General features: G+C 40.9%; 1 protein-coding gene across 3 annotated transcripts in view; it reads right to left on the reverse strand.

Annotated features, from left to right (window-relative positions):
* Window positions 1-17,309, reverse strand: part of RBFOX1 (RNA binding fox-1 homolog 1) — a 2,099,893-nt gene that overhangs the window by 1,170,901 nt on the left and 911,683 nt on the right. For all 3 annotated transcript variants that reach the window (XM_073899542.1, XM_073899544.1, XM_073899543.1), the window contains exon 5: window positions 14,573-14,635. In XM_073899542.1, coding sequence (XP_073755643.1) covers window positions 14,573-14,635 — 63 coding nt within the window. The remainder of the gene's footprint in view (window positions 1-14,572; window positions 14,636-17,309) is intronic.

The raw sequence follows: 17,309 nt of genomic DNA on the forward strand, positions 1-17,309 counted from the left end.
ATTTTTATATAACACGATGTCCTCATATTCAAATAGGACTAAGGATAGAGACAGTTATAGAAACTTCTGATGTGTTAATCCATTTTTCCAGATGAGAAAACCAAAGCACAGGAGGTCAAGAAGCTGCCAACTATCAGGGGCTAGCTTCAAAGATGGTGGCTTGAGTCTATGTCCATCAGCTCCTATCCCCTGGCTCACTGTTTCTCCTACCCACAACTTATGCTTATTGTGCACGTGGGAAGCCAAGCAATGCCCATGTAATAATGATAAATACATAAAATACCATAAGGCAGTTTACATGTTTTTATGACATGTTCTTCATTTTTATTTATTTATTTATTTTCATTTGTACTACATTTTCACTATGATTAATAGGGTTGGTTAAGGAAATGCCACTCTCCCTAGGTGTATTTACCAACAGCACAGCTCTACAACTTCCTCCCTCTGTTGGCTCTCTTCTCTGATAAAGCATCTGCTCAGAGAGATGAACGAAGGATACAGCAGCACACAGTGCCAAAATCTTCCGCCTGGGGCCCATACAAATTCAAAAATGAGAAAGCCAACCTCAAAGCTATTGTATTCCATTCTGAGTCACCTTTCCCTGAAATTAATGGAACCACGTCTCCCAGTCTGTCCCATGTGTTTAACAGTGTCATCTGTAGCAGAATCCAATAGCATAAATTGATTAAACCCCATCAAATAGTATTCCCTAAGCAATTGTTCTTGCAATTAAACCATTGTGTTGAAAAAGAATTTGCTTAGAAATACTAATGGGTATCCCCCACTGAACTGTAAATTTACTCCTGAGACTCTAGGATGACACTGCTCCCCTCTTGACTGACAGTAATGTGAAATGAAATCATCTTAATACTTATTCACCACATCAAGTAGATAAGTCTCCAGCAGCAAACAGCTCCCCCTCTCTGACCACAAGGGAAAAATGTTCTCTCGTCTATGGTAGGATGGCCCACGTGCCACCTGGCCCACGTGCCACCACTCTCCTGTTCCTATACCCCTGCAAGACATTGCTAATCAATCACATCACTTTCCTGCTGAGCTCAGATACATTCTTCCCAACAAAACTACAGGGAGCCTTTACTAATCAGAATTGGCAAGCAAGAAGAAATATATTTGCCTGCCCTCTGTCTAGATAAGAGTTTTACTTCACTGAACCTAGACACACAACTCCCTGTGACCCAATCCGTACACCCAGATTTGAGGGTACCTAAATCCATGGGATGTTGAATCTTATTTATCATTATATAATGACCATTCTGGCATCTTCAGTTGACTTTTAATAAAACTACTTTTCTCAAGTGACCGACAAGTTGTTCTTCTCTTCCTAGGCACCACTAGCCAGTATTTCTCAAGAACCCTATAGTAATACTTGGATTTCCTCTCCAGGTTCTTATTTCCTTCTTTAATCAAAGCAAATGTATTCATCTGGTAAAATCAATCTCTGGTAAAATCCTTCTGAGTCTAACCATCCCATTTCCTACTCGCCCACTCCAAAAATAATTTTAATTCACTTTAATTGTCCTAAAGTCCTCAGGGTATATAGTAGTTATGTCCTTTTTAAGGGTTAGCATAAGGTGGCTTTCTTTTACTTCTCCAGCAAATGAGGAAGTAGAAAATCCTCTGGTGATATGAAAAATCACTTTTCTGTTAATTGTTAAATAATAAAACTGAAAGATGACATATAGTATTATTTTAGAAACTACAAGTTTCTAAGCACTCATTTTTATATTTTAAAAGCCTAGTTATAACATCTACGAGATATAAATTAAAATACTGTCACCTCTTTTAAACTCAATGAAATTGTTAAAAAGCAAAATTCACATGAATACATTTTAAAAATCTTACTGGCTTTATTCAACAGTTCATGAATTGGGCAGCACCCAATGTAGCAGATAGAAAGGAGCTCTGAGGAGCTGTACAAAGCAAAAGACTTTTATAGGCTGAAGGAAGGAAGCAGGAACAAGGAAGTTATAGTAAGCAAAGAAGTGATTGGTTTTGTCAAGGTTACTTTCCTTTAGGGGATGGCAGGATCTATCAAGCAGAGGACCTAACCAGTGCTACTCAGGTGATTTCCAATTGACTGGCTTAAGATTCCACTTCTGGCAGAGCTGAAGCTGTAATTAAGTCAAGTCTCAGTTTGGTGATGTGGGGTTTAGCCTAAGCAGCTCTATTCGGGGCCTGTTGTCTTGTTTTTAACACAGCATACCAAAAAATATCGGTATCCATTTCTTTTTTTTTTTTTTAATTACAGTTTTAACAGTTTTCAGATGGGTAGAAACGCCTGGACCATTCCATAAAAAGGACTCTGAAAAATCAAGAATGAAAAACTAATGGAAAATTAGATAAATGATACAGAAGACTGAGACAAGAGAGAAGTTACAATGCTAAAGAGAGATTAAAAAGAAGACAGTGAATAAAAAACAGACTACAAATAGAGAAATCTTAGGACTAAACAAATAGAAGTACTGGATGTAAAAAACAGCTTTCAACAACATACCATAGGAAAGAGGTGTTCGACCCTTGAGAATATCAACACATGACACTGGGATCAATAATGAAATACAATGAATACTTTTAATATGATTTCCAAATGACACTAAGATCTACTAGGATGGCCCATGCTTGGTAAGGTACAGCTAATAATATTGACTTACATATGCTATATAATTTTATGGAAAGAAGTGGATATAGTCAACAAAAGATTTATCTTTATGTTTTCCAACAACTTATATGCTGTTCTAGTCCATGACATTCTTTTTCTCTGAACATCCAGAATGTTCCGTATAATTCCCCAAAATAGTATACTACTAAAACCCAAATACCTAGTGGAGCATATTTTCTCTACCCATTTTCCTGCCCCAATACCACGAGTGCAGCCCTGAGAAACCCTGACCAGCATCCATGTGTGTGTGCATATGCCTACATGTGCATGTGCATACAGGAAGACATAATGGCATTCTATGCTGTGATACAGACATTTTATAAAGGAGAGAACTGAGGTTCACAGAGGTTAAGTAAATTAACCATAGTCACAGAGTCACTCACGTATCTTACAGTCCAAGTTATTCCTGCTATCTCTAACAGTGTTGCCTACTAATGTAGCTTACAATTGCTACTCAACCTTTCTAATATATGCTTGAAGCATTCATATGTTCTGAAATCTTGACTTCCCATGGAGAGTGTAAAGCCTTACTTATGTCTTGCAATTATTTTTCCCCTTCAGTTTGGATAAAACGCCACACGGTGAGAGGTACATAATAAGCACTCAGTAAATGCACGTTGATTGAATTTAGCTCTTCCTGCCTTATATGTTGCCATGAAGGTCTCTTAATATTGCTTTCATTTTCATAGCTATTGATTCAACTATTCTTCCTCAAATCTTAAATGAAGCAGGCGACCCCGGCTCCCAGGCATCCACATATTAGTGATGTTTTCATTCACCTTCCATTTACATTGAACTAAACTATTTTCCTGCTACCTCACACCCCACTGGTGTTACACAAACCACTCAGATGGCCCTGTCTCCTGCAGGCATCACTCGTATCTTTTCAGCGGCCTGTTGTAACATGGGTGACAAAACTATTAAGAATGTCAGCCTTCAATGCATGAAGAACTTAGGTAAAGCAAACGGTGTCATCCGGTGTCATTTGGGGTAAAACTGGTGACAGCAGCAAAGGGAAAGGCAGGAGCCAACAGGACTGCCTCCAGGCAAACTTTAATAGGGGAAGAAGAAACAATTTATCCATTCCTGGGACAAAAAATAAAAAATAAAAACAATGAAAACAAAACAAAACAAGCTTCATGATTTCTACGGGGCTTAGAATACACTGGTGATGGTCACTGATGCACTAAAGAATTGAGCAAATGGTTGGATTTTATGGAATGTTGAATAGATGATGGTGATGATGATGATGTTGTTGATGGAGGGAGGGGAAGGGAAGGGAAGGGAAGGGAAGGGAAGGGAAGGGAAGGACAGACAGGATCCTTGAACTTTTTTCCACCCCCATGGTTACAACGCCATTCTAAGCCAATGTCATTCCTCCTTCCCAGACTATTTCAATACAGCTCTTAACTGTTCTCCTTGCTTCCCCTTGGCCTCCATCCAACCCTTCTTCATATAGTAGCCAGAGTAATACTTTTAAAAACAGAAATATAATCGTGGTTTTTTTTTCCAGATCCTTTGATGGCTGCCCATGGCACTTTCCATAAAATCTGAAATCTGAAATTGATGAATATCTCTCCCGCGTCTGCTCTTTCAACACTGTTCTAGCACTCTGTTCTAACCACACCTTCTCTGACTTCCTCAAAAGTCCCAAATGTCTTGCCACAGCCCAGAGACTTTTCCCTGGAATGTGTCAGCTTAAATATCAATTCTTTGATCACCCAAATTAAATTACTACACTCTCTGCACAGACTCCCATAACATGCTGGGCATTTATCTCACAGTACTTACCACAATTTATAATTATACATTTATTTATATAATTGTTTGTCAGAGAATTTAAGTCCACGGGTTCAGGAAACTTGCCTGTCTTGTTTCTCACTGTGTCCCCAGCAGCTAGAACCATGCCTGGCAAAGAAGAGCACTTGATGTGTATTTGCTGAGTGAATGAAAGAAAGGCTCCAGTCACCTGCTTCATACAGTGAGAGAGCAATTCCTACAGAAAAGATGGGAGGAAGAGAATCACAGGACTGGTGGGCCAGCTCTGATTCCTCACCTCTGACCACATCCCTGATCAAAACTCTCACAGGGGTAACAGAAGGCTTGACGTGTACTGCCAACGATTTTGAGCTCAGCACAGTGAGGGTTGCTCAGGGGGATGCAAAGAAGCACAAGGCTTCTCAGGAACTCTGTGCAGGTATGGCACTTGCAGGCCCTTCAAACATGTTTGCAGAATCAGCCTCAGAAAAGAAGCTTTCAACCTGTGTCAGCCACCACCATGCAGTGGTAGGACCGTGTGTTCTGAGTAATAAGGTCATTTTTACTTTAGACTGAAACAGGTGCAATCTTTTTACTACCTCATCCCCATAATTCTTTATTAAAATATTTATTTAAAATTATATGAAAATTCATATATATACATGCATACATATATTTGTATACACACACACACACACACATATATATATATATATAAATCTCAAAGGCAAAATTCAGTTCCTTGCTTGCTAGTCCTTCATCTTTGTTTTGTTTTGCTTGTTTTTTTCTCAGAATGAAACTTCAGTTGCAACTCAGTTAAAACCTGGAGGGAGTGTCAAACCACCATGAAGCTATAGGCATGTTGGGCATCAGAAAAACTCGGGGTTGTGGCTCTCAGTGGCTCTCTACTTTGCCTGTACTAACAAGAGTCTTTTTTGATGCATAGTCCCTGGTAACCACAGAGAATGTTTCAGTTTTCATGTTCATAGTGCACTGTACTTCATGTTCTTATTCTTTCTTTGCATAGAGAGGAGAAAGAGGAAGGAGAGCCCTGTAGTAGAATTGTTTCTCTTTATTTGTACCAGTCATCCACTTCATCTACTTTTTAGAGAAGTATAGTTATAAATATAACCCAGACATTAGCTGAGCTCTTTAGACACCGCATCCTCAGATCCCTGTGAAGCTAAAATTCCTTGCCACTATTTCCTTAATGAAATGTACAGTCCCGTTGGCACTTCGGACCCAGGGCTATGCATACAGAAAGAGGTCAGGGTAGCGGTCAAAGGTGTGGACTGGACAGCAGAAACCCAGCTCCACCTCTTGCAAGCCATCTGACTCTGACCAATCCACGCAAGGGTCAGTTTTCTTATCTGTAAAACAGCAGTAATTAGCAAAACCCATCTTACTAGGTCATTGTGAGGATAAAAGGAGGGAATGCATGCAAAATGCTTAGCCCATGGCCGGGCCCACAAGCAGATTTCCAACACATTAGCAGTTTATCTTCAGAACTGCTGAGGGAAACACCTGTTTTCTGCTGCATGGACTTAGGCAGGAACTCAGCACTTCACAGAACTTCCATTAAAACTCACTCCCAAAAACATCGTAACTGTTTTGAAGGAAGAGGTTAGTTTTATTCTTGGCGGGTATGGGGATGGGGCAGACAGGGAGAGGGATTAAGTCTACAAGAAAGCAAAGGGCTTCAAATCGAAATTTAGTAACACATCCTGATTCCTCTGGAGCCCCACCCTTTCACACAGGTATCAGCTTCCCACCCACCTTCAGGCTGGATCCTGCTCACTCCCTCTCCTCTCTTCTTCCTCATCAGAACCACCACAAGGTCTTCTCTAACTAAAACAGAGCATTACTTTTGCTACTAGCTTTTGCTGAATCAATCACCGCCCAAGTTACGCTCTCAAGAGTTCCACTTTCCACCCCAAAGGCTTTTCCCAAAAAAGAATCCTCTGCCTGCAAAAAGGAGTATTTATTTAATCCTTACAAGAAACCTGTGGGTGGCCACTGTCATCCTCATTACCGTAGAGGAAATTGGGGCTGGGAAAGGTTAAGTAACTTTCCCAGGTTTGCAGAAGTGGTAAACAGAGAGCCAAGGTTTGAATCTCCGTTTGTTTGTCTTAACATCTTGTGCTTTTTCCAGTAAGACCTCAGCTTCCTTTATGGGAATCTCAATGAACTACTGGCTGTGACCCATTGGGTTTATTGGGCACACAGCCCAAAGACCCCCAGCTTATTTGTCTTAGCAATGCATGACTTTTGTGAACCTCTGCCAACAAAAGTTTCAGTGTGTATTGGAATGAACTGCCCATAAAGCTAGAAGGAGAATACAATGTAATCACTAAGTTCTTATACCTGAATTTATGGATATAACAAGGATACAGAGGACTAGAGCCACAAGACCCCTGATCTCCAAACTCTCAAAACTCTAGTCAAGAAATAGCATCAAAGAGAGAGACTGTTGAATTCCACAAGTCTCAGAAATAATGCCTTGGGCCAGAATTCATGGATTCCGAAGCTCCTTTTTCCTTAAGGCTTTAACACGTCACAGAGCAACGGGTTATTTTTCTAATCTGGATTCTCCCTCTATTCTGTGGGTTCCTTGAAGGTAAAGATTCTATCTGACTCATATTTCCAACCCCATATAATCTGAATCCTCATTCTAGGCAAGTAAAACATAGGCAGCTAAGAGTAGAAAGTCCAAAAGACAATGAATTGGCTGTAAATTAACACAATCCATTTTAAAAGGTGATTTAGCGATATGCATCCAAAGTCATAAAGATGCTTATTTCCTTTGACTGTACAATTCCTCTCAGGGGTATTTATCCTTAGGAAGTTACACCAGGGAAGAAAACTCTACAGATCCTGAGTGATTAACTCGGGGTAATAATGGTGTTAGTGAAAAGAACAGAGACCTCCTAGATATGCCAGAGTAAAGGAATAAAACATCACCTTGATGATACATTGCATAACCCTTAAAATTATGACCGTAGGGAGTGACAGAGCAAGATCAAAAAGACAAAAAAGCCCAAGCTAAAACTAAGGGAAGAAATTATAACATCAAATCACAAGCCCATGGTGACCATGGCTTTGGAGCACGTATCTAGAGATGGATTACATGGAAACGCGGGAAAGGAATTCAACCAGCTTCATGGCACTGGTGCATGCTACAACAGTCCAGGCAGAGGTAAACCTTGTTTCCTCAATGTCTTTAGAGGAGAGCCTGGATTCTATTCTGAAATGAAAGGCAGGCAGTTGGAGCAGAGCCCGGGGTGAGAGACCACAGCTTTGCATGCAAGACATGGAGATTCCCCTTCCTGGAGCCAGACCCACACCGGCTGTAGTGTGTGATTACGCTCTCAGACCATCTGCTCAGGGGCTGTGAAGGCAGCCATGTGTCCTCCTGCCTGGACGCCAGGAGGACACCGATCACTAGTCAATCTGCTTGAAATTGCCTCCGATGATTAGTGTGTAATGACTCAGGTAGGTCACGGCCAGGGACGTTTCTGTTATTAATGCATTAGCAGCTGTAAATGGGCATTGATTCTGCACAGAGTGCAGGTTTATGGACTTGGTGGGGATAGTCTGGCCCTGTGGAGTGTAAATGGTCATTGTTGGGGGAGGAAGAACCCTGCAAGGGCATTGTACTTCGGGGAAGGGTGAGGAAGGCCAGCCAGCTCTGAGAGGAAAAACCTGACCTGAGAATACGGAAAAGAAGAATTTACATGTACCAGGGACAACTCTTGGCCCTCTCCCACATCTGAGACAGATCTAATCATATCCTTGCATTCTGAGCCCAACATATATTTCCATCTATGATTGTCTGGTCCATGATAACCCATACATTTGGATTGTTTTATTTACTTTAAATTTTATTTCACAGTCTTACCATAAATTCAGGGCCCCATTCATTGTAACATCACTAGCACTCAGCAAAAATCCAACATAATTTATCCAAAGCTATTTGTAAGTGAATGAATGAATGATAACACTACCAGGGTAAGAACGTTGACTTATTTATCAATGCCCTGGCACCCTGAGCTGGAATGTACCACAATATAGGTTTTCATGATAATTTATCCTTCTTAAACAGAGAGACTGAGGTCCAATGAGTGAGTCACCTCACCAGTGATCATGCACACACAGGCCGCCTAGTAGAAGGGATTACTGCTCAGTTATGTAACTGTTCTGAGTAACTTATCATTGTTACCATTTATTTACTTCTAACTGTATACCCAGCAGAGTTGGGGTTGGCACCTTCTGAGGCAAGAATCCTCATCTGTGGAAGTAGTTGCCTGAATTCAAAAGAAACTAGCCACATGTTTTTAAAAAATATATTCTGGCTGTCAGCACTAGGAGAAAGTTTATCTTTTTGTCTTGGAGCTTCTCAAAAGAAATCTGTAGCCTCTTCCATTCGGAAAAACCAAATTCCTTGTTTCTATAACTTATTAACCAGCCATTCTTACGTTTGTCATTTGCAATTTCCAGCCATTGCTACAGGTTTACCAATGTCTCAAACAACCTCACATTACAGTGCAGAGTATAAACAGCAAGTAGATCTAATCTTTAGCTTAAGTGAAGAGATGAGCAGAAATCCCAAGTCATTGTTTTCCTTAGGTCATTCTATTGGGAACTAATGAATAGGATGAAGACAAAGATTTCACCTCTCAGGTGCTCCAGTAGAAGAGGCTGCAGGTGAAGCCTGCTTTCATTTCCTCTAATTCTGTAATGCAACCCATGGGTGTGGACCAAACTGTATCAATATCAGTTATTAATACAGCAAACAGAAAGTGGCATATCAGTACTGTACTAGTCCCAGACCTACTTAGCATATTCATTTTCTTGTCCAGAAGATAATGAGTTAATTTTTGCCTACAATTGGGGGGTGGGGAGGAGCCACTGCTGGTCATAACTCAACACCCTCTGCCTTGCTGAGGTAATGATGCTTCCCTTCAACCTTTTCTTCTGTGGCCTCATTTCTATCTTTCTTGTTTATTCACTGAATTCCAAGTCAGAAGGGGTCTTAGTTATAGACTATTCTAGTTCAATTCCTTATTACTGTTATTATTTAATGAAAAAAAATGAAGTCAGATTGGTCAGTGTGTCAAGGATCACGTGGTCAATTCCCCAAGCCAAGATATGAGCCTGACTCTCTTGACTTTTCAAAGATTGGAAGGTATGGCAAGGGAGGGCTGTGAGGGGTTATGGATGACAAAAGAATGGTTTCAAAACACACAGAGTGATCATCATTCACAGAAGTCACACAACTCAATAATTCATTATATAAATATATAAATATAAATATATGCACTTGCCACTTTTGTGGGTGTCGGGGATAAAGCAGCAAGCAAGAGAGACACACATCATGCCATCAGAGTCCCTCCAGTCCAGTGAAGGAAGCAGATAATGCACAAGCAATAAATACAATAATGAGAGCACGTGAGGAGTGCTGTGGAAGATTTAAACTGGGTGAAATGATAGAGAATAATGAGGTGGGTAGTGGGGTGCCACTTTAGGATGTGTCTTTGTTATCCACGGTCCTGAAATGCTGCAATCATACACACCTTCCTTATAACTTTCATTCCTTTTTTGTCCCTCTGTTCAACAATAAGGGGAGCAAAAGAAAATCTTCTTTATTTATTTATCTGCCTATACTCTCTCATGCTTCACAGTCTTGTGTAGTCATTAAGTCCAAAAGATCCCCTGAGTTCCTAGTCCTGATCTAGAAGAGGGGAGTTAGGGAGAACAGAAAGGCTTTTACAGAGCTTGCTATGCAGCAGCTTGAGAGAGACAAGAGATATGCATATGGAATGTGTGAACACGGATGCCTGGTGCTGGGTGGCGGGTGGTCAAGTGTCAGAGCAAATGGGAAGGTCAAATGAGGGCATCGTTTTGTGTGTCCTCTACACTGTGAGAATCTAAATCAACTGGCATGAAACCCACCCTAGGCCTGGCCATGATTTAAATTAAGGCTCTTATATTGCTCCTTCTCTTGCTTCCCCTCCCTCCTGTATTCAGCTGATGGCAGACCTCTCCCATTTCCAGCCAACCTGCTGACTTTTAACTGGAGAGAACTCTACTTCCCTAAAGACAATCATTGTTTTTTTCTCTTTCTATTCACCTTACACTGTTCTACTCTTTGCCTGCTCCACAGAGTCCAGGCTTGGTATTTTCTTTATCCTACAAGAGGAATCAAGGAATTAAAGCACACATTTCATCAGGAGAGTCTTTAACAGAGATATATACTGAAGTGTAGGCTAAGAATAAGGAAGGGTTACTCCTGATAAGACCACAGGTAACATATTTTGGAGTCAGGAAGTAAATGCATTTGCAAGTCAAGAGATCAACATGTTTGGTTAGAATAGAATGTATCCAGACATTCTCAGAGAGAAGGCAGTGTTGAAAGGAACCAGCTAACTGAACAAGTAACTAGATGATATTCATATTTCAGGAATAGCAGTCCTCCAACACGTAGGATGGAATCCAGGGGACGGTGGCTCTAGGCATTAAAACCGCTAAGGAAGCCTGGAGTGATATGCCAACAGAGGGAATGCAAATGGGGCTTTTGGCAGGCCCAGGCCTCACTCCTCTCGTGGTGGTGGATGCAGATCAAGTCACAGTCAGTGGTGACTGAAGCGTGGGACTGGGTTGCCTGGGGAGAGAATGGTGTCCAGAGGGGAGTGAGCAGGGCGTGGTATGATTTTAGCATTAGGCATTTGGAGTTGGAAGCGACGGCCAGAATTAAGTGCAGATAGACAGCAACATGTGCTGCACAGGACAATGGAATTCAGCGACGGATTCGGAGTGCATTATTCTAGGCCCATCTAGGCCTTGACAAAGCAGATGTCATAGCTTTGAACAAGAATTAAAGTAGTAAGTAGAAGACAAAAGACAGCCATCATGGAGATCCAGATCAGTCTACTGTCTAACGTCAATTCTGTTTCTCCCACATACATAACACTTCATCAGACGGTGAGGTGCATCCATCTATCTACTCTTCCCCGCATCCCTCCATGTGCTCACCTGTCACTATGTCCAGCAAGTACTGTCTACCATGGCCAAGACTTCTTCATTAGAGGTTGCGGATATAATCAGAGGTTATATACTGTCTAATAACCAGAATATGACTGACACCAACCAGTTAGAATGAGCATATGCTGTAGTATCGGAGGATCATTAACTCTCTCGTTCTGGATCAAGGGTTCACGTAGGGGAATAACGCATATGGAATTGCAGGGAATGAAGATGCTTAGGGGCTTGGGACAGTAGCACTTTACCAAACTGGTAAACTACACTGGTATATACCAGCTGAGCATCAGCCTGGATGCAAGGATGGAGAATTCAGAACTGGCCCTTGTATTCACGGGGCCTCCAGCCTAGAGCTGCTCCACCGTGTGGTAGATTATTACTAGCCACGTGACACTGTTTAACTGAAAATAAAGAAACTTATAAACTTAGTTCCTTGGTGGCAGCAGCTACATTTCAAGTGCTCAGTGGCCCTATCTGGCTAGTGGTTACCATACTGGACAGCACAGAGGAAGAATACTCCTATCATGACAGAAAGTTGTGTTGGAGAGCACTGGACAAAAAAAAAAAAAAAAGGCAAACACTAAATTAATCTTTGGCCAATTCATTAATAAACTATAATTCTGATACAGCATGCCAGGGAAGTATAATCTGACAGAAGATGGAGATCTAAGGAAGGCTTCCACTGGACCTTAATTTAAAAGTTGTAGGAAATTACTCTGAGGCTGAAGTTCAACCAAGGACCCTACTACCGCCAGCCTCCTGTAGGTTTCGTTTGTGCATACAGATCACAAAGGAAGGTGGAGAGCGAAAATCCTACATAGCTATCAGTTTGCACAAGCTAACTCGGTATCATGTACCTCAGCCAAAAGACACCAATGCAAATGGAACATTCTGGAAAAGATTTAACAATGAAAGATAACCAGACTTTGGAAGTAGTAAATGGACACTGATTTTCTAAAGCCAACAGAGACATCCACACCCTGACACAGACCAAGGCAGGACAGCCACACCAGCGCAGGCAGGATGTTAGATGTGTGTAAATTCTACATGCAGAGCTGTTGCTCTCCGTCAAATCCCATGAGGAGAAGTTTCCTAACCAGCAATGTACCGTACATGTAAGTGGTGAGGAGAACCCAAGACCCAGGCCAATGTGGACTTCAGGTCACCTGCTTTCCTGATAACCAAGCAACCTTCTAGAATTTGATCTTGATTCTAGCGGAAGTGACCTCATGGTCCTGGACATTGACTGAGGTTCACTGCTCCAGTGAAGCTCTGATCACAAGGAAAGCATCGAAATCTATTAGGTACACAGAAATTGGGCAGCCGTTCTAAATATCCCCAGTGAGGAGTTTTTCCATTTCTTCCCTTTTTATTTATTTTTTTTTAATTATCAGGTATCTACACAGTGGTATGGAGCAGCAAATTAATAGTTTTTTCCTCTTTAGACTGCAGTCGTAGATATGGAAATACCATATCCAAAGACAAATTAACATGAGCTCCTTACAACACTGTAGTAATTATCTCAGGGACCAGAGTCTCCCCTAGGTTAGAAATTTCAGCCCCAAAACAGGGTTGGAACATGGATTCCTTTCTGAGAAGCAGTAATTTGTATCATGTTGAGAAGGTAGAGAGAAAGGTGGGAAGGTCGCACATAATCTGAAAACCCATCCTTGAAACCTTCCTCCCTCCAACCCTACCCTGCTTGCTCCATCACCACAAAGGCATCTACGAGAAGGATACTGCTTGAAACAGAAAAGATAAAGTAACATGCGTATTTAACTTTACACCAAATAGATCTGAACAGACTTCATGCCAAACAGCCCCTCCTTTCCACTTACAAAACCTTGCAGTTTTTAGAAAATGCTGTAGCCTGAACTTCAAAGGCATTGAAAGATAGATGTGGCATGTAGGGAATTAGACACGAAATTTCCTTTATTATTGGGAACAAAAGCTGTTGGTCTAATCTCCTGTGTGATACACGCTTTAGCTGATCAGGGTTACACTAAGTCACTCTGATGTAGCAAACAGCGAATACACCATCTTTTTTTCTTTCTTTCTATCTCCTCCTTCCTCTACCATTCACATATGCAAATTCTGTAGCCAAAAGGGGAGTCATGCAGTACCACTGAGGGTAAAGAATTCCCTTTGATCAGCCTCCTCCAGGCCTGGAGTTCCCCAGCCTCGGATTCTACCTGCCCCTTTATGATTTTTGATGCATCAAATTATATTCCACCAATCTCAGAAGTAGGACATGTTAAAAAATTCTGAAACCTTACAAAGGGAAGCTACGTCTTGAAAAAAATATATTTCCTTTAGTTAACCTTTTAAAACTTGGATATTTATTGTTAAATTATTGCAGACTGATTCATAAAACAAGTTGTTTGCTGACAGAACTGCTGCAGAGGAAAGCGGATGTCCGAGATTTTTACAGAGGTGCTCATATACCAACACCACCACCTCAAATGCTAGTGTATCATAAAAAGTAAGAGTCGGGGAAATCAGAGAAAATACTGCTGGCTTCACCAAAAATCAAGTCCTTGCGCACAATGAGAAAGGCAGACAGTGGAAAGCGCTTACTTGCTAAAAACAAATGAAATTTCTGAAATGTACCTCAGCATCTTAAAGTACCGAATCTCTTTTTCTGCAGTAATTTTTATATAGTAGTAATGTATTCTGGCCCAAAATGAATTGTTCTTTAAATGCCTCAAGAAACAGGTGGTCTCACGAACTGATCTGTTTTTGCCGGCATTTCCTTCTGCTTTGCAGGGTCATGCAACTGGGAGAGAGGGACAAGATATCTCCTAATAAGAAGAGCTTAGGGAACAAAAGCACATTTCATTTTAACCCCCAGCCAGTAGTGGTAGGGTTAACACCCCCACACACACACACATTTCCTGTGTTCCTTGTGGGGGTTCTGCCTAGCAAACCCTCCCCTCACCTCTGAATCCAATGCAGTAGTGCAGAAAAGAAAGACACAGGCAGGCAGCACAGTGTTTGTGGGGACTTCAGGCCTGCTGAAGAGAGCTTTTCATCTCGAACACGATCAAAGAAATAGATGTATTTATGGAATGAAGGTTCAAAAGTGGTCGCACTTACTGAATGCTGAGTCCGATCAAGGAAGCTGTAAGTGCCACTGGCATGAGTTCTGTGAGCAGTTTCCTAGGGAAGAAGAGAGGGGAAGACTTTAGGATGGAGGAATGTATTCTTGTATTGTGCCTTTACCTTTTTTGTCATAGTCACATCTGGCTAACCTCTAAAATAGGCTCTTGATACTGTGAATTGGACCACAATGACAGTGGTGGTGGTAATGATGATGATGATGATGAAAATGATTAAGATCAAGTCCTTCAACATATTTTCATTTAATTCTTTCACACTCCAATAGGAAGGTGTTACAATTTTCTCTATTTCAGAAGAGGAAACCAAGGCTCAGATAGCTCAAGTAAGTTACACAAAATATGCATGTAGGTAGTAGAGCCTGGATTTGAAGTTGGCAATTGGACATCAAAGTTTAGAATCACTCTGCTATACTCTTGCCTGACACAGCGAGCTCTATGCCACAGGATGTTTTCAAGGAAAGATGAGAAGCCAATCTTTCAGAGATATTATTGTGGATTTTCCTGCATGGAGTTAGGTGAAATGAAAAAGACTCTAAATATCTTTTCAACTCTAGAACTCTGGGATTCTATAACACTCAATCCCATGATGGCTAACATTCAAAGTGACTCCATTTTGCAATGAATAAAACTGTGATATAAGGTGTCCCATCAAAAATCAATTTCATAAACATGGCTATCATCACCCTATCAGGAGTAAGATCTACGTTCATTGATATTTAAATAAACCAAATATCACACAACCTGCAAAGGGCCATTACAATCTCATGTATTTCAGTGAGTTGGGGGAGAGGTCATCTCCAAACAGAAAGATTTACTTAATAGATCTGAAAGAGTTACATGGCACCCGGTAACCAAGAGAGTTGATCCCGTCCCGTTCGCCCTCTGGGAGACACTTAAGTAGAAGAGATGGGATTAATTTTCAGGGTTCTAGAATATTCATCTAGTGCTCTATTTACTCCTCTCAAGTAGTGACACAACGTATACCCAGATTCGATGTAACTCACAAGTTTAGGAGCTTCATTATAAACATTATTCACAGATATACATTTGGAAAATATGCTCCCTTTCTTAATATCTTAACATCCCTGCCGAGCAGGGAGCCCGAGGCGGGACATGATCCCGGGACTCCAGGATCATGACCTGAGCTGAAGGCAGACACTTTAACAACTGAGCCACCCAGGCACCTGATGGACTTTCTTTTTCAAATCTTCATATTTGCTGAGGCCACTGATATTGATAACTTAGAACATCTGAGAACACCGAGTAGTGTCAAAATACTGGAAGAAGAGATCTGTATCTGGAGAAGCCTGCAGGTATACACAGCTATGAAGTGGTGAGGATGGTGGTGACAGGGGTCATTAATCGGTCCTTTCTTCCTTTCTTTCATTTATCCATAGTATCCCAGTCATCCAAGGCTCTGCTACCTATTAGCTTTCTGAACATGACCAAGTCACTTAGCTTTTCCTTTTCTTAGCTTCTTTATCTATAAAATGAGAATAAATATACTACCTACCTCAACAGATTGAGGTAAATATTAAAAGTTAATATTTGGGGGCGCCTGGGTGGCTCAAATGGTTAAGTGTCTGCCTTTGGCTCAGGTCATGATCCCAGGGTCCTGAGATCAAGCCTCAATTGGGCTCCCGGCTTAGCAGGGAGCCAGCTTCTCCCTCCCCCTCTGCCTCGCCCCCTGCTCATGTTCTCTCTCTCTCTCTGTATCTCTGTGTCTCAAATGAATAAATGAAATCTTTAAAAAAATTAAAAATAATAAAAGTTAATATTTGTAAGGCACTTAGCATTGTGTCTGGCACCAAATCAGTGCTGTTTAAGAGTTGTTTATTATTATCAAAATATATACAATATTTTATTAGTTTCAGGTGTACAACATAGTAATTCCACAATTATATACATTATTAAATGCTCAGCACAGTAAATAGAGTTACCACCTCTCATCATACAAAGTTATTATGATACCATTGACTATATTCCCTAAGATGTACTTTTCATCCCCATGACTTACTCATTTTATAACTGGAAGTTTGTATAAAAGCTCATTATTATTTCTTAAGCCCCTTTTTATGTCAAGCACTGTCCTCTTGGTGCCTACAGTCCATGGACACTCAGTCAGGAATGCTGGGGAAGACTTTGCCAAGGAAGTGGCAATGGAGCTGAGATCTTCACGCTGAGAGGAATGTAACGACATGAAATGAAAGAACAGGATTTGGGAAAAGGAGGTAGGAACAGTTAGGAAATGAAGAGTCAAAGTATACAGTTATCTTCTATAAATTCATAGAATGCCTCAGTTGGAGAATTATCTCTGTCTTAATCATAATAAAAACCTTAATGATTATAATAGAAAAATAGTAGTAGTAATAGTTCTATTGAACCCATAGTATACCCAGGCTTTGTATCAAAATATGCATTCATCTTCTTATTTATGAAAAATGGTGATAGCTCCTATCATCAAGTTCAACCTTCTTTTTTGGTTGTTGTTGTTTTTTATTTTTATTGTTATGATAATCACCATATATTACATCATTAGTTTTTGATGTAGAGTTCCATGATTCATTGTTTGTGCATTACACCCAGTGCTCCACACAGAACATGCCCCCTTTAATACCCATCACCAGACTAACCCATCCCCCCACTCTCCTCCCCTCTAGAACCCTCAGTTTGTTTTTCAGAGTCCATCATCTCTCATGGTTCGTCTCCCCCTC

This window comes from Callorhinus ursinus, unplaced genomic scaffold, assembly GCF_003265705.2.
Source record: "Callorhinus ursinus isolate GAN/ISIS: 27379988/994484 unplaced genomic scaffold, GSC_fseal_2.0 scaffold13, whole genome shotgun sequence".
Classification (NCBI taxonomy): Eukaryota; Metazoa; Chordata; class Mammalia; order Carnivora; family Otariidae; genus Callorhinus; species Callorhinus ursinus.